Genomic DNA, 20786 nt, shown 5'->3' with positions numbered 1-20786 from the left:
GTTCCATTTGCCACCATGTTCCTGGATTCCGAGGCCAGAAGGGACCACTGCGATCATCCAGTCTGACCGGGCCAGAGACCTGCCCCCAAACCATTCCTAGAGCAGAGCTCTTGGAGAAACATCCCGTCTGGATTTAAAGGAGTCAGTGATGGGAACCCACCCTGGGCCCCGGGAAGTCATTCCAATGGGAAACTACCTCACTTGTGAAAAATGACGCCTTATTTCCTAATTTGTCTAACTTCAGCATGCCCCATTGGATGGTGTTAGACCTTCCTCTGTGCCACTGACCATCACCCAAGAGCGGGAAGTGAAGTGAGACAAACTGTGTTGTCCACTCTCCTGGCTGCGTTTGCTCTCTCCAGTCCGGAATAGTTAACTTCCCGCCAGCTGCCACGTTTGCCCCCACCCTGCCCACCTCCTGCTCCGATCACTAATAACTTGATTAAACAACACAGGCTCCAGCCTGGCACCTTGGAGCCTGCTTTGACCTTGTGACACGGTGAGAACTAAGTGACCATTTCTCCCTGCTCTTTGCTGTCTCCTAGGCCGTTTGCCTCTCATCCGTGATGACAACTAGCCTCTCTAGTAGCTTCTTGTGCACGACCTTATCCACCCAGACGTTGGAATCGAAACAAATGAGGCCACCTGGTTCCCCTTCCCGACACAGGCCTGCACCTGGACCACAAGATCCGTTTCAAGTTACACCTTCACTTAAACCCCTGCTGCTGTGTGTGCAGACCAGCCCCACTCAGGACCAGGCGGGGGACACAGCACCTTTGCCAGCTCTGGGTCGAGGCCAGAAGGGCCTGCTTGGAGCCCCAGAGCGAGCCGGCTGGCCTACACACACCCAGGGGTGCCGTGGGGCCACTGCTGGCTGAAATCGCCCACAGTCCACGAGAGGCAGCCGGCATCTCTCTCAGGAGCCTGTGGTCAGAGTGAGGGCTGGAAACACTCTGGCTGGGGCTGATAAATGGTTAACGAATTAGTTGCTCAATCATTGTGCAAGGGGGAAGCTAAGCCCAACCCCCATTCCTGTTAGCACAAGGGAGAGGCAAACCCCTATATCCTGCCCTGACTGCAGCCCCCGCAGCCTGGGCCATTTCTGGCAGGATGTGCTGAGGGAGGCGGCAGAGACTTTCTGGCTTCCACTGGGGACTGACCCAGAAGAAACAGGACAAAGGAGCTCAGGCAAGGGGGGCTGGAGCTGAGCATTTGGGGAGCAGCCAGGGGCGGCTTGGTTCAGGCAGCTGTGAGCAGCTGTTTTAGGGCAGGGGCCTGGGAGTCAGGAGCCCCCAGATGGGAACCCGCCCGGCGCGTCTCCCTGCTCAGACACAGATTATCTCCCAGGTTGGATCCGTAATTAAACACCGACTAATCACACTCTCAGGATATTAAACATGTAACAAACCCGCTTAGCTCTGGCCAGGGACGGGGAGCGGGAAGGTCACCCAGGCTAATGAGCAGCAAGAGCGGTGGTGTCTCCAAGCGCTGACCCCCACAGCTCTCCTAGGGTAAGTCCAGCCCGCATCACAGCCCCCCCTTTTCCCCTGAGCTGGTGGAGGGGCCCAGGGGCTCAGACCCCGCCTAGCACAGGGGTCACCTCCCCAACGCCCCAGATCCTGTGCACACAGCACGGCCAGCATAGCACCCCCTTCGCCCCTCCTAGTGCCAGGCAAACCCCCCCCGCAACTACTCCATCCTGTCCCCAAGCCACAAGAGGCCTCTCGCCCACCCTGTCCTATGGCCAGAGCACCACGGGCCAAACACAAAGAGAAACCTGGTTCCCCCTGTACTGCTCCCAGCACACAGCTCACGCTCAGCAGTGACAAGGTCCCGGGGCCTGCACAGGCCGGCCACTCTCATGAAGGGGGCCTGTCAGCCCACGGCTCCGAGCAACAGCCCCCGATTCTGCCCGCAACTCCGCTCCGCTCGCTTGGCATGCACCCCGATCCCCCTGGAGCCCAGGCTTCGCCCAGCCACGTGGGGGACCCTGGCCCTTTTGCTCTTCCCTCAACTCCCTCCAGTTTCTCAGCATGGCTTGGGCCACAGGCTGAACACTAATGCTGGGGTGGGGGGTGTCTCCAATGGGCCCAGAACCAGTCTGAGGGGAGGTCTCCCTGGGGGCCAAGCACCGATCTCTGGGAGAATCTCTAGGGGCCAAGCACCTATCTCTGGGGGGGTCTCCCCGGGGGCCAAGCACTGATCCTGGACGGGGGGGGTCTCCGTGGGGGCCAAGCACTGATCTCTGGGAGACTCTCTAGGGGCCAAGCACCGATCTCTGGGGGGGGTCTCTCTACGGGCCAAGAACTGATCCTGGGGGGGGGTCTCTCTAGGGGCCAAGCACCAAACTCTAGGGGGTCTCCCCGGGGGCCAAGCACTGACCCTGGGCGGGGGGTCTCCGTGGGGGCCAAGCACTGATCCTGGGGGGGTCTCTGTGGGGGCCAAGCACTGATCCTGGGGGGGTCTCCGTGGGGGCCAAGCACCGATCTCTGGGGGGGGTCTCCCCGGGGGCCAAGCACTGATCCTGGGGGGGGGGTCTCCCCGGGGGCCAAGCACCGATCTCTGGGGGGGGTCTCCCCGGGTGCCAAGCACCGATCCTGGGGGTTCTCTCTAGGGGCCAAGCACCGATCTCTGGGGGGGTCTCCCCGGGGGCCAAGCACTGATTCTGGGGGGGTCTCTCTAGGGGCCAAGCACCGATCTCTGGGGGGATCTCCCGGGGGCCAAGCACTGATCCTGGGGGGGGTCTCTCTAGGGGCCAAGCACCGATCTCTGGGGGAGGTCTCCCGGGGGCCAAGCACCGATCCTGGGGGAGCTGCGAGTCTCTCCCTGGGGCGGCGGCCGAAATGCCGGTTCCGAGCTGGATGTTGGGCCCGGGTCCCTCGGCGCCGGGCACGGGGCGCTGGCTCTGGGACAGCCGAGATGCGGGGACCCCTTAGGGACCATCCTCCCCGAGCCCTCCGCCCAGCCCTGGCCCACCTGGGAGCCGGGGTCCCGGAGGGGGCCGGTGTCGCTCCCGCGGCTCGGCTCCGCGCTGGGCCGGGGCGCTGCGGCAGGCGGGGCGCGGAGCGCACGGTCCAGCCCAGGACGCTGCGCCCCGGAGCGGCCCGTCCGCGGGGGTCGAGCCCCGGGCACCTCGCAGTCTCTGCCCCGAGCCCCGCTGCCGGCCCCGGGTTCAGCCGCCGGGTCCAGCCCGGCTCTCAGAGCCCCCGGCGACCGGCCGGGCTGTTGGCGGAGCGCGGGGCAGGCGGCAGCTTAGAGCATGGGGGCGGCCTGGGGGCTGCAGCCTACGGGATGGGTGGGGCACGGCCTGTGTGTGTGTGGGGGGGGCTGACGGGAGGGGGATGGGCCTGCAGGCTAGGGGATGGGGGGTGGCCTGAAGTGGGGACTGCAGCAAGCAGACCGTGTGGGAGGGGAGCCTGCAGGCTACGGGATGTGGGGCTGCCTGTGGGGGGGACCCCTGCAGCCTACGAGAGGGGGGCAGGCTGTGGGGGAGGGGCTGCAGTGTAGGGGATGGGTGGGGCACTGCCTGAAAGGGGGGGGGCCTGTGTGTGTGGAGGTGGTTGCAGCCTAGGGGATGGGTGGGGCACGGCCTGTGGGGGGCGGCGTGAAGTGGGGGCTGCTGCAAGCAGCCTGTGTTTGTGTGGGGGGGAGGGGCGCAGCCTAGGGGAGGGGCAGCAGCCTGTGTGTGGGGGGGAGAAGTCCACACCCTAGGGGAGGGGGGTCACCCTATGTTTGTGTGTGTGTGTGGGGGGAAGGTCCGCAGCCTAGGGGAGGGGGCAGCCTGGGAGGTGCTATCTGCAGGAGCCAGGCACAGGGCAGGTCCATCCATGGCAGGAGGGGACAGTGCAGGCAGTACACCAGGGCCTTAGGTACCAGCCCCTCCTGCCCCCACCAAGGCCAAGGGAAAACTCCACCGGCTGCTGGAGGCCGCTTGCTCCTGGAAGGTCAGGCCAGGCCCTGCTGGACTGGCATGAGGGCACGGGGGTGAGCGCTCACAGCCTGGTACATGCTGGAACAAAGCCTCCTGCTCAGCAAACACTTCTTACCCAGCCCCAGGGGATGGGCAGGGGCAGCTGAGTGGGCTCCTTGTGGGGGGAGGAGGGTGCACCTCCTCCTCAGCTTGACACAAGGAGCAAGATCCTGGCCAGGAGAGTGCAGTTTTCTCTGCCACCTAAAGCCAGATGGGGGTGGAGGGGCGGGAGGAGGGTGCTCCTGGCCGGAGCAGAGAGGGGTGTGTGCGTCCAGAAAGGGGTGTGCGCGTCCAAGGGCTCTTGCAGCCTGGGGTCTATCCTGTGTGCACCAGCAGCACCCCTGTCGAGTATCCCAGAGCGTCACAGCCTGGCCCACGAGAATGAGCTCAGCCCCTCTAAGCCCAGCATGGCCTTAGGCCCACTGTGCAGACGGCACAGCTGAGGTGGGCACTGAGGAAATGGCTAGTCTGGGTCAGAACTCCAGGCCCCAGGGCAGAGCACTAGCTGGGGTGGCACTGGTGAAAGACGAGGAGCCGATGGCACAGCCATGCGGTCATCCCCAGGCCAGCAAGGCTGAGGGGGACAGCTGCCACACAAATCCTCAAACCCAAATGTGTGGCCTGGCTCAGCTCTCCATGCCCCATCGCAGCACCTCACGAGGCTTGGCCAGGCTAGGGAGGAGGAACTGGGGCTTCTGCAAGCCCACAGGCTGCTCATCAGGAATCCAAGTCACCCCTGCGGCAGCCGGAGGAAAACAGGGCCCCTGCTGTCCCCCCTAACGCCCTGGCTTTGGAACCCTGGGGGCTCATGTTGAACCAGCACCTTGCTTGGGGTGGAAGATACGTACCCTCGCTTGCCCCAGCTCTTACACTGCAGCACCTCTGCAAACCCTGGGAGAAGGGGGCAGCAGTCAAGCCCCGGCCCAGCAGCAGCATCCAGGGCTGGAGACCATGGTAAGGCTCACCCTGAAGGTGGGTGGTTCTAGCCCCTCCCCCCCCCCCCCATGGATAATCAATTTAATGCAAACCGAGAGAACTAAAACTCTGAGATTAGCTGTTATAATCACATGTAAATACTTCCCCACAATCGGCTCAGGGAGGGGCAGCATGTGTAGCTTGGGACGGAGTTACATGGGATTTAGGCTGTTTACCACTCCATTAATTTCTTCACTACACTACACCAGCATCCGCGTAGAGGCGCCCAGTTCAGTACTTAGTCAAGGTCACTGCGGGGGGGCGGCAGCTGATAGCGCGAGCTCTTAACCACAGTGGCAGGCTCCGGCCCCCTGCACCCCAGGCCACTCTCCAAGCAGCTCAAGCCAGTGGGGGGCTCATCTCAGGAATTCCAACACAGAGCCAAGGGGCCCTTCCGTGCGAGGCAGATTGTGTGAGGTAGTGGCTGCAGGGGGAGCACCTCACAAGCACCCCTCCTCCCGCCACATGCCCAGGGTGCAAGAAGGGAGGCTGGGCCGGACCAGGGGAGCTGCATGTCTGCGAATGGCCCCTGCAGCCCTGAGCCCCACTCCACACGGGCCAGGCAGAGTCCGACGCCTTTTTATTCATAAGCAGATTCAAAGCTTCAGATGGTTTGCATTTATCCCCCTCCCCCCGTACAAACCAGCTCTCTCCAGCAGAGTCCGTCTCTGTTTGGAAGAAAAATAGAACATCTCAACTATTGCCTCTTCCTGTATGGTTCCCTCTCTCCAGGTCGTGCTGCTCTCCCTGTGCAGAGCCTGGGCGCTGCCTGCCTGCAGGCCAGGAAAGCCGAGGTGGGAGGCCCTCTCCCTGCCAGGCCCATGCACCCTACACGGCTGTTGCAATTGAACGGCCTTTTCACGACATGGCTGTGCTCAGCACCATCTCACGCTGGGACCTCGTAGGGCAGGCAGGCGGCAGCTCGAGGACACAATGCAGGAAAAAGGATCCGGGACTGTCAGGTGCAAAAGGCCCAGAGGCCAGGGCCACGCCACCACCCACCCAACCCCTTAGCCACATGAATGCCAGGGGAGCAGCCCTTGCTTAGGATGCAGCACCCTGTGCAGAGGGGCGGATAGGCAAGACCCAGCCCTCCTGCTGCATACGGCAAGTCAATAGCAAACCCCAGCCAGAGGGTGCTCAGACTTGTACCCTATAGCCCCTTTCAGCCTGGCTAGTGGATGGCTGGCCCAGAGCATCTGCCTGTCCCCAGCAAGTGCCCAGCCCTTAATCCGTCAGCGTGATGACATCGTAATGGATCCCCTGCTGCAGCTGCTGGATCTGCTCAGCCGTTGCCTCTGTGGTGAACATGCCCTGGGCTTGGGCCATGGCAGCATCGGCCACTGCTGCGGAGAGAGGGAGAGCAGCATCAACCCTTCCGTTGCCCCAGTCCAGGAGGCAGGGAAGGGGGCCCTTGCTGGGGGATCCATGGCTTTGCCAGGCGCACAGGACAGGCGGGGTGGCCAAAGCCTGCATGGGGGAGGGGTGTAGAAAGCATTTTTACAATGGGCTCTAGGGGACTCCATGCTCTGTGGCTCCAGGAGACGTGCTATAATCACCACCTGCCAAGCCGGGTCCGCCCGAGGCGTTTCCATCCAGCAAAGAGGGGATAGCAGCAGGATGCTGGGCTCTGCCTGGGTGTCAGCATAGCTGCATGGCTCCCGCCCAGGAGGTAGCCTGGGGCACCCACAGCACTGAGTGCGGGGAATCAGCACTTCCCATGTACAGCTCCTTAAGCAGCAGCAAGCCTGGCTTGTTCTCCTAAGTTAGGGGGCACATGCAGCAGAAGAGCACGCTTCGCCCACATTCCCTGTGCCCTGCCAGGAGGGCAGCTGGGTAACCACAGCCCGCCCAATCCACAGCCGCCCTGTCAAGCCTGCTAGCAACGGTGGTGGGCGGTTTTTGAAGGCAGCATGTGACTAAGACCACTAGCTCGCCTGAAAGCAGCCAGGAGATGTAACAACTATGTTACACCACCTGGGGCTGGGATGCCCCATGAATCCGGGCACCAGGACTCGCAGACAGACAATGGGCAGGAGGCAAAGCCTTTCCCAGGACCCAGCACGCCAGAGCCCACGGCCTGGGCTCAGCTCAGAGAGCCCTGACTCTGTACCTGTCACTGCTGAGTGTGCCACAGCTTCCAGCTGAGCCTGGGTAACCAGCTGCTGCTCTGGGGAAACTGGCATGTACTGGATCTGCTGGGGAACAGAGGGAGATGAATCAGACCGGGCAGGCGGGAAGCCTGACGGGGGGGGGGAGGGGGAGGGCTCACCCTGCCCTGCTTACCTCTGTCTGCAGCAGAGCGCTCGTGGGACGTGCAGGCCCTTCACAGAGCTAGCTAAAGCAGAGGCTGTTTAACTGGTGATTCACCTTCTCGCTGAGTTATTAATGCCCACACCTTGGGACCCCCTCCCCAGCCACATGATGCTCCCCCTTCCCACCAGGGCCTCTCCCACAAGTCTGGGAACTCCAGGGCCAGTCCCAGCCAGTGGCTGCTCCCATTACCTGGGGCTCCTGGAGGAACTGGCTGCCTTGTTCATACTGGATGTGGGTGATCTGGCCATCTTGTACCTGAAAGACAGGGGCTGGACTGAGAGCTGGGGAGGGGAGGGCAGCTCCTCAGACGCCCCCCCCAAGGCCGGATCACTTCATCCACATGGAGGAGACTGGCCTGGATTTCAAGGGAACATGGACCCCCTCCTGCCCCAGCCCATGGCTCCATCCTGGGCTCCACAACCTAGGAAACGATCTGGCCGCTAGCCAGGGCCAGGACAGCAGGGGCCTTACCTGGATGTGATGCCCCTCTGGGACAACAACGTACTCGTGGGGGAGCAGGTGCTGCACGCCGTCCTGGGCAATGATGTACTGGACCTACAGGGGAAACAGAGACTCAGCACCCACCTCGGCCCACAGCACTGGCGCAGGTTGTGCGGGACGCGGCCCTGCGGCACCTTTCCAGCATCTCTCCAGCCTGGCATTGAGATGCCCAAAGCACTAAGGCTCCCCACTTCGCTGGGGAACTTGCCTCAGCCTGGGTCACCTCCCTGCTGAGATTCAGCTAGAGTTTGCCATTGGTTCCTTTCACTCCAGTCAAGTCCCCACAGGCCCTCCTCTGGGGCTCCTGCAGGAGACTCCCATCAGCCCCTGCAGGACTTTCACTTGCTCTCCGCAGCACCCCACCTACAGGTGCCAGAGCCATACGGACAGCAGCTCCCCCCATACCTGGTTATCGGCGGTCACCAAGTGCTGCACCGTCTGCCCGTCAGCCGTTGTGATCTCCTGGATGTACGTGGCCTCCTCCTGCAAGATAGAGAAGGGGCAGCCTGTGACTGCGGTAGCTGAACCCAGCCCCTCTGAACGGTGGACACAGGCCACTGCTTGGGGGTGGGGGTGCGGGGTTGTGTGGCTAGCACATCTGGCTGACTCACCGGGCTCGTGATGCTCTGCTCCTGTGCTACGATGATGTGCTCCTGCCCCAGAGCCTGCTGCAGCCGTTCAGGAGCCAGCACTGCCTGGCCAGACTGCAAAGCCGCTGTAAAGGGAGAGAAAACGATCCTCAGCCACCGCTATCCCCTGCCCCGCTCAATCCTCCTGTCCCACAACCCCACCATCAGCCAGCGCCACCCCCTCCCTTACTCCCAAGCCCAGGATCAACTGGAGCCAAAACACACACCAGCAGGCAAGCTGGGAACAAGCCATTAACCCCACTTGCTCAGGAGCTAGAGCGAACGAGGTCACATGGAACCAGCCAAACTGGAAGGTAACGAGGATACTGGGGCTAAGACCTTGACACCTACAATAAAGGCAGCAGAGACCTCCATTCACATCCCAACCACAAGAGGGGCTTTGCAGTAGTAGCAGGTGCTCACCCCCCAGCACTGACCCGGAGAAAGCTGTCCTCATCACCCATTAGCACTGCACTGGGGTCAGCGTTGGCTGCAAAAGGAGAGCGTCCACCCCAGAGTCACTCACACTGCTCTGCAGCCCCCTGTCCCCTAGAACCATGCTGGGACACGGGTCAGCACTGGCTGCAAGGGGAGAGAGCCCCCACCTGCTCCCTGGAGCATCCTGCAACTTCACAAGGGATCTCCCATCCAAGACCTGATCAGGGCCAATCCTGCTTAGCTTACAAGCTGCATCAAGTGCTCAGCCCAAGATGGTCTGAGAACAGGCAGTGCTTGGCACAGACCCCTGCACCATCAGGGAAGGCGGGTATCTTACTCTGCAGCGTGGTCAATGTTTCCTCGTCGCTGTTCAGTATGATGGTCTGCTGGGTGGCGGCTGCTGGCTGCCCCAGCCGCTTCCCCTCGGAGCAGTGCAGACGCTGCATGTGGAATTTGAGATGCCCGTTCCGGTTAAACCTACAAGGACAGCGAGAGAGGGGGCTGGAGCTTGCTGAGGGCAGCAGGGCCTCTCACACCGTCCCTTCCCTGGAAGGCACAGGGCAGGAGCCAGCAGAGGTGTATTCCAAGGCCTGGCTCCTCATTTCCAGCTCTACATTGCCAAGAAGATCTGGGAGCTGGAAAGGAGGAGGGGCCAGGCTGGCTGCTACTGCGCAGAGAACAGGAGGCCCACGTCCAGGGACAGGTGGCTCGCTATCACCATGCGCTGCTGCAGAGCCCTCCTGGAAGCACTGCAGGGCCCTGGCTGGTTTCACCCACCTCTGCCCACAGATCTGGCAGGCGAAGGGCTTCTCATTGGTGTGCGTCAGCATGTGTCTGCGCAGGTCCTTCTTGTTCTTGGAGGCAAAGCTGCAGTGGGAGCACTTGTGGGGTCGAAGGCTGGCGTGCTGTGTCATGTGACTCTGGGGGCAGGAGAGAGTGAGATCAGCCAGCTGCCGACACCAGACACCCATCCAGCCCATGGGTGCCCAGCCAACCTACCCGGACCTCCAGCCACACAGCTGCTGTGAATGGGCAGTCGGGACACTTGAAGGTGTTGGGCCCTACGTGTGCCCTCTTGTGACTCTCCATCTCTGCTCTCCCTGTGAACATGGCTGTGCAAATCTTGCATGAGAATTTCTTGGTTGTGGAAATCTTGCACGACAGCTTCTTGGTTGTGGAAATCTTGCACGACAGCTTCTTGGCCACACCCTGCAGTGCGGGCCATTTGACCTTTGCAGACGGGATCTCCTGCCCCTCCGGTGCTGGGGAGAAGGCAGAGTTCTTTCGGAGCTGCCTGGCCAGGCACTGCAGCATGGGCCACTTGCTGCCAGAGGCCTGGGCCTCCTGGCCTTCCCCTGGTGAGAGGGCAGGGTCCCCACTGAGCTGCTGGGAGAGAAGACCCTGAGAGTTACGCTGCCTTACACCCCTCCAGGACACAGGAGTCCGGGCCCCTCTTACCTCGACGTGATGGAGCTGGCTCCCTGGGAAACTGGCTGACAGGATGTAGTGACTGCTGTGCTCTGTCAGCGCTTCGGCCATCATGGCGTCACTCACCACGACTGTACGGGTGGTCTCTGCTGGGCTCTCCTCCTCACTACAGGGGCAGAGGGCAGGGTCAGAGGGGTCCCCACCTCTTCCCCAGGGCTCTCCCATTCCCCTCTAGCCAGGGCTGCCCTGACAATGGGGGCAGGGTGAGAGCAGAGGCACTCTCCTGCAGGGAAGGCAGCCCTAGATAGCCACATGACTAACACTCGGGACTGGAGCAGCATCTGATGACTCTGGGACCCAGGGCAGGGGCAGCCAGTTTGGCACCTACCTGTAGAGTGTCTGCGGGGCCTGGATCTCCTCGCTGACGGGCGTGATGATGCTGTACTCCGTGGTGCTCCCGAACGGGATGGTGATCTGCTGCAGCTCAGCGCTCCCCAGAGTCGCCTCCTCATAGGCCTCCTGCACTAAGGCCTCTCCGTGCTCAGCTACATGGAGCGTCACCACCTTCTGCTGCTGCCCGGTGGGATCCAGATCTGCCCCCTCCTCCTGCTGTGATGGGACTTTGGGGGCCTGAGCTGCTCCAGAGCCATCCGACTTCACCACCGCCACCTGCACGGAAAACAGACAGGGGTGGTGGTGAGCGGGGGTCAGGCCTGGGGCTCTCCTCTCAACTGTGGTGGGCATTGTGACCTCACCTGCAGGGAGCCTGTGGCCAGCTCCCGCTGGCTGCTCATGTTCAGCAGGAGATCCAGCGCTGTCTGCGTGGCCAGCTCTGCCGATCCCTCCACATCTGGGAGAGGTAGAGAGAGCAGGTGAGATGCACTGTGCCTGCCCAGGTAGGCCCCTCTCCCTTCCCTGGGAGCTCACCTTGCTCATAAATGATGGTGGTTCCCCCCAAGGAATCCTGGGAAGAGACGGAGGGTTCCGCCGTTGGGAGGGGCTGCACTGTGTGGTAGGTCACAGGGCCAGGAGGGACCTGGATGAGAAAAACAGCTGAGAGCACGCCCGAGCCTGAGGGAAGGGGGCAGGCGGGAGGGCCAGGGGCCACGGTACTCACCGGGGGGCTGGCCGCAGGCTCTGTGGGAGTCTGCACCTGGCTGTGCTGCTGCTTCAGCTCCTCGATCTGCTGCAGGGTGAAGAAGGGGCGACGCCGGCAGGGGGGCTCCTCGGGGTGCCGCTGGGCCCACTCCTCAAAGGAGTCAGCATGGCGGCACTGCACATGCAGGCGCAGGTTCTTCTTGTGCTTGGTGGTGAAGTGACAGTACTCGCAGGCAAACGGCTTTCCCCCTGCAGCCAGAGAGAGGGGTGCAGGGGTCAGCATCTGAGGGGAGGGGCTGGCTCAAGGCCCGGGGCAGGGGGGTGGGCGGGCTCCTCTCACCCGTGTGCTTGACGGCCATGTGCGACACCAAGAAGTCCTCACGGAAGGTGGAGTACTTGCAGAAGCTGCATTTGTACGGCTTGTCGTTCATGTGTGACAGCTGGTGGTTCAGCAGGATCTTTTTATCCTCGCAGACATAGTCACAGAACTCGCACTTAAACCTGCCAGGGAAGGAGACTGGGCCATTACTCGGGGCAGGGTGCCTGGGCACTCTTTGGGATGGGGTGACAACCCAGCAGGCTTTGGCCACCCCAAGGCTAGCCCGACACAGGCCGGGAATCCCCCTGCTCCTACCTGCGGTTAGCAATGGCCTGGATGTGTGTCAGCAGATGCATCTTAAAGGTGTAGCGCTTCTTGAAGGACTTCCCACACTGCAACCAAACAGAGCAACACTCACTGCCCATCCAGGCCCCCGGGCGCATCTTGCCCCACCCCTTCCCCCCATGCCCTCCCCACCTTGTCACACATGTGTGGCTTCTCCGTGCTGTGAGTCTTCATGTGCTGGGTCAGTCTCTTCTGCATGGGGTAGACTCGGCTACACACTGGGCAGGGGAATGAGTTCAACTTTGGGGGCTGGGGGGGGAGAGAGAGAGAGAGAGAGAGAGAGAGGGGGGATGCAGAGATGAGCCCATGTGTCTAAGAGAGCCACTGACAGCCCCTCTCAGCCCCCTTGCCAGCCAGATTTGGGGCTCCAGTCAGCCAAGAACCATCGCTATCTACCAGGCGGCAGGAGCAGAAAGAAGCCTGCCAGGGGAGCCCCCAGTAAGAACTGGGGCTAAGACACAAGCCATCAGGGAGCTGGGAACTCACCGGGTCGGCTCTCTTCTTCCTGAGAGAGAAGAAAAACAAAATGGGTCAGACTCTCCCTGAGTCTGAGACCCCCCCCAAACAACCCTCCCACCCAGTGACTGCCAAAGGGGGCCCCTGGCGCTGGGAAGGGAAAGGGGAACAGAAGCAGATCCTGCCTACTGAGCTCAGCCCTGGCTGCATTTGGAATCATGGGGAAGGGGCTGCTTGGCTCAGCACATGGGGGCAGAGGGGAGCTGGGTACAGGGAAGGGGCTGCCTGGCCAGGACACAGGGATCAGTCCCGTGGCCCCCACTCTACTCACCGGTCCCGGCTGTGCACAGTTGAGTGGCGGATAACATCCTTCTTGTACACACTTGTGTAATCACACTCCCCACACTTGTATGGCTTGCTGCCCACGTGGTTAAACATGTGTTCCTGTGAGAGGTAAAGAGCAGGCCGTGAGGCGCAGAGCCAGCAGCGACCCCCAGGGTGGGCCGGGGCGGGGCAGGCCATGCTCACCTTGAGGGAGGACCAGCGGCGGGAGCGGTAGCTGCACTGTAGGCACTTGAAGAGCTGCGGGTCGTTGGCCTCGTGGGAGTTAACGTGGAAGCGCAGGTCATCGTGTGTGAGGAAGCGTGAGCCGCAGATTCGGCACAGGTAGGGCCTCATCAGAGGCTTGGGGGACTTGTAGTAGTACCTGCAAAAGCAGGGCCGGTGCTCAGTGCCATGACGGCAGCCAGCCCAGCCCTGGGCACAGCCCGCCAGCCCGGGCACAGCCCAGCACCCCTCACCTGCGCCCGATGTACTTGCGGTATTTCTTGCCCAGGAAGCGGCGGGAGGGCCGACCTCGCCTCCTGGGCACGGTGTCAGCCTCCTCAGGGCCTGTGTTGGAGGACGGATCCTTGTTCTCCGAGTCCGACTGGCTGATGCTGGGCTCCACGAGGCGGTCACTGGCCCCGTTCTCCAGGACGGAGGAGCTGGCTGCCTCGGAGCTCTGCAGCTCGCTGCTCAGAGTGCTCTGGGACGTGACTAAGGGCTCCTCCTCACCACCTGCCCAACAGCAACCCAGCACGTCAGGGTCTGCCTCATCCCTGCTTTGGGGAGCAGGCCTGAGCTTCCACCCTCCGCCAGCCAGGACCCGCAGCTCCTCTCCAACCCCCTACCTTCAGGCTTCGGCATGTCCTCTAGGCGAGGGAACTTGCGGGGTCTCCCCGGCCGCCGGCGTGGCCTCTCCTCACTTGACGTGGGGACAATGCGGCTGTACTTGGGCTGCCGTCCACGAGGCTCATCCTCGGCTGGGTTATAGTCACTGTCCTCTGCGGGGAGAATGGCCCGAGGCATTAGGCACAAACCCTGGCAGCGGCTGGCTGCACTGGCCAGAGAGAAGGGGCTGTACCTTCAGGGTCATCAATGGCTCCAGCATCCATGATATCATCCTCCTCTTCCTCCTCCGGCACATCCTCCTCCAGGGACTTTGGGGAGGGTCCCCCCTTCCGCGGACGCCCCTTCTTCAAGGCCAGAGCAGCAGCCACTGGCAGAGAAAGCAGTAAGAGAATCACTTGGGCAGCGTGCTGCTCTCACCAGTCAAGCTGGGGTGTGTCACACAGCAGGCACCCCACCCGGTAGACAAGCACCCCACTCGCACACTTCGAGATGGCAGCACACCCACCTGGTATAGAAATCTCCTTCCTCCCACCCCGAGAGTCATCAGCATCCCTACCTGGTTTACAAAGAACATCAGAACGGCCATACCGGGTCAGACCAATGGTCCATCTAGCCCAGTATCCTGTCTTCTGACAGCAGCCAGGGCCAGATGCTTCAGAGGGAATTAACTGAACAGGATAATTTATTGAGTGATCCACCCTGTCTTCCAGCCCCAGCTTCTGCCAGTTGGAGGTTTCGGGACACCCAGATCATGGGATTGTGTCCCTGACCATCTTGGCTAGTAGCCATTGATGGACCTATCCTCCAGGAACTTATCTAGTTCTTTTTTGAACCCAGTTCACAATATCCCCTGACAACTAGTTTCACAGGTTGACTGTGTGTTGTGTGAAGTACTTCCTTTTGTTTGTTTTAAACCTGCTGCCTATTCATTTCATTGGGCGACTCCAAAGCTTCAGACTTAAAATTTTTTATTTTCATACGGTTGTTTAAAGTAGATTTTCACTTTGTAAGCTGTAGATAGTGATATTTAGTCATTCATATTTCTAGTAATTATATATTCAGAGCCAAATTCTCCCCAACAGGAGAATTCAGAATTAAGGGCTGAAAAATTTAGTCCTCAGTAAACGAATGACAGAAAACCAAATTCTGCCCTCAGTTACACTGGTGTAAGTCTGGATTCTTTCCAGCTACAACAGAGCCATTATAAGACACCTCCCTGGGGACAGCGGTGCCCACACCTGATACATTAACTACCTTGCGCCCCACCTGATAAACTCCGCTCCGACCCCGCACAGCACCCCCTCCTGGCACGCAAGCCGCCCAGAGACGGCGGCACTCCTACCTGGCTGGAAATGGCGCTCCTTCATGTGGTTGATGAGCGTTCTCTTGCAGATGCTCTTGTACTGACACATCTTGCACCTGAACTGTTGTACCACCACCACCTCCATCATCTCCTCCAAGCTCTCCAGGTCTGGCTGGTCTGGCTCCTCCCCAGCATCTGCCTCTCTGGCCTGATCCAGCTGTGTGGGCAGCTCCAATATTTCAGACTGCTCGGAAGGGCCAGGCTGGTCTAGGCACGTGGAGGTGGGTCCATCGGCTATGGCTTCTATTGCCAAACTGTTGGCCAGAGCAGAAGTGGCCATCTGGGACACCATGGGGGCACCTAAAGCACCAACAAGAGCTCACCAAGGAACTTGAACCCTCACAGCTACACACACTTCACACTACTAGGCAGTGGCTCAAGTAGCCAAGAGCTTCCCCATAGCCAATGCCCCTGCCCTGCTGCCTACAGTGTCCCCTGCTGGGAGGGGACTGGAGTAACTAGGAGCTCTGCCCCACAGCATTCCCACCCTGCTGCCTACAGTGTCCCCTGCTGGGAGAAACTGGGACTAGAGTAGCCAAGAACTCTCCCCACAACCAGGGCTTCTGTACAATTCCCTCACAGGGATTTCTGGCCTTTGTTCTTGTTGTAGAAGGATGGAAATGGGAAAAGGGCTCAGAAGCAGACGATGTCCGTGGAGGACCCAGAAGCATTCACTTACCATCATCAGGTCCCTGCAGAATGAGATACTGGGTAGTCTGGGCACCGCTATCCTCAGCGCTCGTCACTGCGATGCAGCCTAGGAAGGGAACAGAGAGCGGGAGGGTGATGGGGACCGACTGTAGAGGCTGATTATTAATAAGAGAAGGCATTCTTCTAGGAAGTCAGGGTGGGCAAGCAGGAAGGAGAGAGAGAGGAAAGTTAACTTGGGGTCGCACAGGCTCTCTTCCATGGACTCAGTGCTGTGAACTCAGGACGGACGGAAGATGGAAACCCATTCCAGCAGCGATGGCGAGCTGCCCTGCAAGTCCCTTCTTTCACCACCTAGTGGTAAGGCCAGGAACAGCAGGCACCACTTCTAATGGTCAGGACAAGCAAGCAGGAGCAGTCTCCCACAACATGGGATTTCCATTTTGACCGAGTCGGTTTCCTTGAGTCTTCGCTAGAGCAGCAGCTCCTTCCCCACTCAACTGTCGTGTCTCCACTGCCTGTCCCCCTTGCCCAGCCCTGGGCACATTACACTGAGAGCTGTGCCAGATCCCTGGGGCACCAGGAAAGGGAGCAGGCAATGACTGATGTGGTGATGCACTCACTCTGGATGATGTCAGGCCCAATTGTGGACTCAATGATTTTGTCTATGGCACAGCCCAGGTCTGAGGAGGTGGATGCAGTGGAGTCTGATACCATTGTGGCCCCATCGGTGATGACGCTGGAGTGAACCAGGACCTGCGGGGATTCCGATACCATAATGGACTGGCTCACTGTGGAGACGCTGGAGACCAGGGTAGACTGGGCGATAGATGAAGAGTCGGGAAGGTAGACCCTAGGAATAGCATCTGTGCTGGAGCTGCTCTCCGACACTTCCTCCTGGAAAACAGACAGTCTGGGGAGTTCAGTTTAGAGGCCTCTGTTGAGCCATCCCAGGAGCGAACCTGTAACTGCATACCACATCAGCATCGTGCCTCCCAGGAGGCACCTGCCCAGAAGAAAGTTCCCAAAGGGCCCCACAAGAGGGTGACAAGTGATAGCTTTTCTGGCTTCTACTGATGACCCTTCAGCCCAGGGGAATAGCTAGGAGATACCCTTAAAGACACAAGATGCACTCTCCCCTCTGCTAATCCAGCTAGGTAGGCAGGGCTCTTCCCCTTGGCTTGGCAGATACAAACCTGGTGTGTATATCCATACTGTAGAAGACCCCTCAAACAGAGCTGGCCCTGTGGTCCACTTTGCCCTGTGCTGTGTAGGGTTGGCTCCCACCTAGGCTGGGTCAGAGATCCTACTCCCTGAAGGATACTATCAGTATTCTCAGAGTCTGACAACTTACATCCATCTACAAAATCACAGACACCACCTCACTCCCGTCCCAAAGGGGTTTCCAGACCCACCCCCTACCAGAGACACCCCGCTGCTGTCTGAGCTCTGCCCCACGCCAGAGTCATCTGCTTCTGAGAGGACGGGCACTGGAGCAGCATCGCTGCTGTCTGCGGACATGGCCTCAGAGGTCTCCACTCCAAGTCCGCTCTCCGAAGGTTCTTCCTGTGCCGGATGAGGGGCCGCATCGCTGCTGCTCTCCACTTCGTTCTCCTCCGCCTCCATGCCCAATTTGCCTGGGCCCCTTAAGTGTGACCTAGGCAAGAGGAAGTGCTGCAGTCAGACCTGCTGTACGCTTGGGGCGCATAACACCCTGCCATGCCTTCCAGCCGCCTGAGAAGAATGACAGGCACCTAGATATCACAGTAATTGGCACAAAATAAATATAAACATAACACAGCAGGGGTGCTCTCACGAAGGAAAGGAAACATCAGACCACGACTGGTCTTTAGGGACAGGTCTACACTATAAATTGAGTGTCTGATGAAGACGCTTTATGCTGACAGGAGAGAACGCTCCTGTCAGCTTAGTAAGTTCACCCCTGTGAGAGGCAGTAGCTATGTTGGTGGGAGACGCTCTCCCGCCAGCATAGCGCTGTCCACATGGGGGTTAGGTATAACTACATTACTGAGGGGTGTGGATTTTTCATAGTTATTCCAAAGTATGTAGTGAGGACCAAGCCAATGTCTCTACTTCATGCCACCCTGCCTTCCTCCTCTTGTCCCATAGCTAGGCTGTGAAGCTCAATATTTCAGCTCATGCTCTTTGTTGCGTGCTGTACTCGCATGGTGCCCAACCTTATTACACAGGAGGGCCACATAAAACTAAGCACAACCTTGAGTGGTCCAAACAAATTCCGTATATTTTAATAAGATTTAAAGTCACCTGTATTGATTTATATTTGAAGTTCAGCTTGTTTTGTATGTATTTAGATAGGTTGTTTCTATGTACAATATTGTCTATTTACACACACGTGTAAACTAAAATGATGTAAACATGACGACAAAATGCTAATGAAGCCTTATGAGATGCTCTGATGGGACACAGGTTGTGCACCCTCACCGTACTCCTCTGGAACTTGTTCCAGGCATGAAACATACCGGGGCAGCAATATCCCAGGACTGATTACAGCCTGACACGCCTCCTACTCTTGTTCTTGAAGGCAACCAGGAAATGCCAGACTTTCATCCTAGCCAAGGAGAGACAAAGCAAAACCGAACTTCAGATGAGCGCTGGGTGGGAACCTAGCCTGCACTCACTTTACCCGATATTAGCAGGAAGAAGGGCTCAGCTGGAGAATGCAGGGCTGTCAAATACAGAGGCTGCATCCCCCCCCAGAATAAGGAATGACTAATCTACTTGGGGATCCCCAATCACAGTCTACAGCCAGGTCACATGACACTGACCACAGAACTAAGGGGGAGGCTACCATTTCAGTAAACAAGCAATGGGAATACTTTGCCCATCTTTGGAGCCTCATCAGAGCATCACAAACACTCCTGCCCCCCTTAATAATAATTTAACCTCATAAAACACCACCATCGAATAGGAAAGCATAATTATTGCTATTTTACAGAGAAATACACCAGAGGACAGAAAAGTGAAGTGACTTGGGACTCCTCATAGGTAGCAAGTTTAAAACAAACAAAGTATTTCTTCACACAAACGCACAGTCGACCGGTGGAACTCTTTGCCAGAGGATGTTGTGAAGGCCAAGACTATAACAGGGTTAAAAAAAGAACGAGATAAGCTCATGGAGGATAGGTCCATCGATGGCTATTAGCCTGGATAGGCAGGGACGGTGTCCCGAGCCTCTGTTTGCCAGAAGCCAGGAATGAGCCACAGGGGTTGGATCAATCGATGGTGACCTGTTCTGTTCATTCCCTCTGGAGCACCTGGCACTGGCCGCTGTCGGCAGACAGGACACTGGGCTAGAGGGACCCTTGCTCTGACCCAGTCTGGCCGTTCTCATGTCAGGCAACGGAGGCAAGAATAAAAAACCCAGGAGTCCAGACTCCAGGTCTCTCTGCTTTAATCGCTCTTCTGGTACAGCGCAGAGCGAGACAAAACGTACCCACACCTGGTCTGAACGGCAGGGTGCTGAATACACAAGTGACCCGAGACTGATGCGGAAACCCCACTGCTCCATAACTTTAACCGGGCTGCGGAGCAGGGTTACGCCTTGGGCCCTGCAGATGGAGTTTCCCCCCCGCTAGTGCACGGCGCTGCAGGCGGAAACTCCGGGCGGCGTGAGGAGCCGCTTCTCGGCCCGTCCTTTGCCCCTTCCCCGCTGCCCGGGGCGGAGGGCCGGGGCCGGCCGCCACGAGCCGCTTCCTCCCGGGCGGCTCCGCGCCCGTTACGGCCGGATCCCGCGGCCCCGCGCCGCAGGCGGGGTCGCGACGTGCCCAGGGCACGGAACGAGTCGGTGTCGGGGGCAGGCTCCGGGCTCCCGGCGTCTGCCCCGGGCCTCGCCCAAGCCGCGGGGCCGGGCGCGGGGGCAGCAGCCCGGAGCCCCGAGCACGGGCCGCCCCGGCCCCGGCCCCGGCCCCGGCCCCGGCCCCGCCGGCCTCGCCCACAACGCCCCAGGGCAGGGCCCGGCCTCCATGGCTGCCCCCCGGGACCCCGCTCCCGGGGCGGGATGGGGGCGGGGCGGCTCGGCGCGGCCCCTCCGCTCCCCTCCCCGGCCTCCCTGGCGGGGCCCTGCGGGCGGCCGGGCCGGGGCTGCCCCTGGCGCTGCCTGCGCCCCCGCTCGGGCCGGCGCCATCTTGGCGCGGGGTCCCCGCGCGCGGGCGGCCCGGCGGCGCCGGCCGGGCGGGGGGAAGCCGGGCCCCGGGGCCTGAGCGCCGCCCCCTCACCGTGCCGGGGCCCGTCCCTCGGCGCGTCCCGCTGCGGCGGCCGCGGCGCCCCCGGACCCGGCATCCCTTCGGCCGCCATCCCCCGCGGAGGGATTTTCCCGTCGGGACCCCGCGCCGGACTACTTACTTCACCGCACCGGGGGCGGAGAGGCGCGATCTCCCCAGGCCGCACCCTCCGGTTGGGGCGCCCCCCGACCCCGGCGCCGACCCACCTCCGGTGCCGGAGCTCCGAGCACCGGCGCCCAGAGAAGGTCTCCCCGGGGACTATATTTCCCCGCGGAAGCATCAGCGCGTCAATGGGTGAAGTCGCACGCACAGGACGTCACGACGTGCGGGGCTCGTGCTGGCCGGACCCTGAGCGTTGGGGTCACGCTGGGGTCAGGCGGGTCACGTGGCCGCGGCGGCTCCGCCCGCGGACTGGGCCCGGCTCCGTTCGCCGCCCCCGGCGCCCTCGGCGCGGGCAGAGCCGCCTTCGGGCCGCGGCCGGGAGCGGGGGGTGGGGAGGCGCCGCCGCCTCCAGGCCGGTCCCGGTCCCGGTCCCGCCCCCGCCGCCCGGCCGGTGTCTGCGCCGCCCCGGGGGCCCCGCTCAGCGCCGGGCGCTCGGTTCCCGGAGCGGCGGCTCCGCGTGTTCAGTGGGGCCGGTCAGCCGCGGTCCGGCTTCGTCCCTGTGTGTGACCGTGTGTCTCTGTCTGTCTGACCGTGACTGTGTGTGTGTGTGTGTGTGTGTGTGTGTGTGTCTGACCGACCGTGTGTGTGTGTGTCTGTCTGACTGTGACTGTGTGTCTGTGTGTGTGTGTGTGTGTGTGTGTCTGACCGTGTGTGTGTGTGTGTGTGTCTGTCTGACCGTGTCTGTCTGACTGTGACTGTGTGT

At 60.6% G+C, this 20786-nt stretch overlaps 1 protein-coding gene across 5 annotated transcripts; it reads right to left on the bottom strand.

Moving 5' to 3' along the window:
* Window positions 1-5508: 5508 nt before the first annotated feature.
* On the bottom strand, window positions 5509-19546 carry ZNF335 (zinc finger protein 335). Of its 5 annotated transcripts, none has more exons than XM_077831655.1 (29): window positions 18732-19539; window positions 18161-18249; window positions 17082-17316; window positions 16283-16556; window positions 15691-15768; window positions 14991-15311; window positions 13881-14015; window positions 13648-13800; window positions 13276-13534; window positions 13004-13181; window positions 12807-12919; window positions 12506-12524; window positions 12152-12268; window positions 11990-12066; window positions 11696-11856; window positions 11375-11604; window positions 11185-11293; window positions 11013-11107; window positions 10646-10926; window positions 10288-10423; window positions 9829-10215; window positions 9607-9749; window positions 9167-9306; window positions 8374-8477; window positions 8168-8245; window positions 7733-7816; window positions 7451-7516; window positions 7059-7140; window positions 5509-6291 (listed from the first exon to the last, which is right to left on the bottom strand). In XM_077831655.1, the coding sequence occupies exons 3-29, from the start codon at window positions 17283-17285 to the stop codon at window positions 6173-6175; spliced, it is 4143 nt and encodes a 1380-aa protein (XP_077687781.1). In that variant the 5' UTR covers window positions 17286-17316; window positions 18161-18249; window positions 18732-19539; the 3' UTR covers window positions 5509-6172. The 5 variants fall into 5 exon arrangements, with proteins under 5 accessions (XP_077687781.1, XP_077687779.1, XP_077687777.1 ...); XM_077831653.1 differs by having other exon boundaries at window positions 7059-7143; window positions 9829-10230; window positions 18732-19537; XM_077831651.1 differs by having other exon boundaries at window positions 9829-10230; window positions 11185-11604; window positions 18732-19546.
* Window positions 19547-20786: the final 1240 nt, after the last annotated feature.

Source organism: Eretmochelys imbricata, chromosome 13, assembly GCF_965152235.1.
Source record: "Eretmochelys imbricata isolate rEreImb1 chromosome 13, rEreImb1.hap1, whole genome shotgun sequence".
Taxonomy (NCBI): Eukaryota; Metazoa; Chordata; order Testudines; family Cheloniidae; genus Eretmochelys; species Eretmochelys imbricata.
Note: the sequence above shows the minus strand (reverse complement) of the source record. Positions and strands in the feature narration are given on the sequence as shown.

Excerpts from the sequence above, each read along its gene's own strand:
- ZNF335 (XM_077831650.1), bottom strand. The coding sequence starts at position 17,285 with ATGGAGGCGGAGGAGAACGAAGTGGAGAGCAGCAGCGATGCGGCCCCT. Across the intron at positions 13,801-13,880 it reads AGCCATTGATGACCCTGAAG|AGGACAGTGACTATAACCCA; the intron begins GTACAGCCCCTT and ends TTCTCCCCGCAG. Across the intron at positions 11,857-11,989 it reads CAGGCCATTGCTAACCGCAG|GTTTAAGTGCGAGTTCTGTG; the intron begins GTAGGAGCAGGG and ends CTTCCCTGGCAG.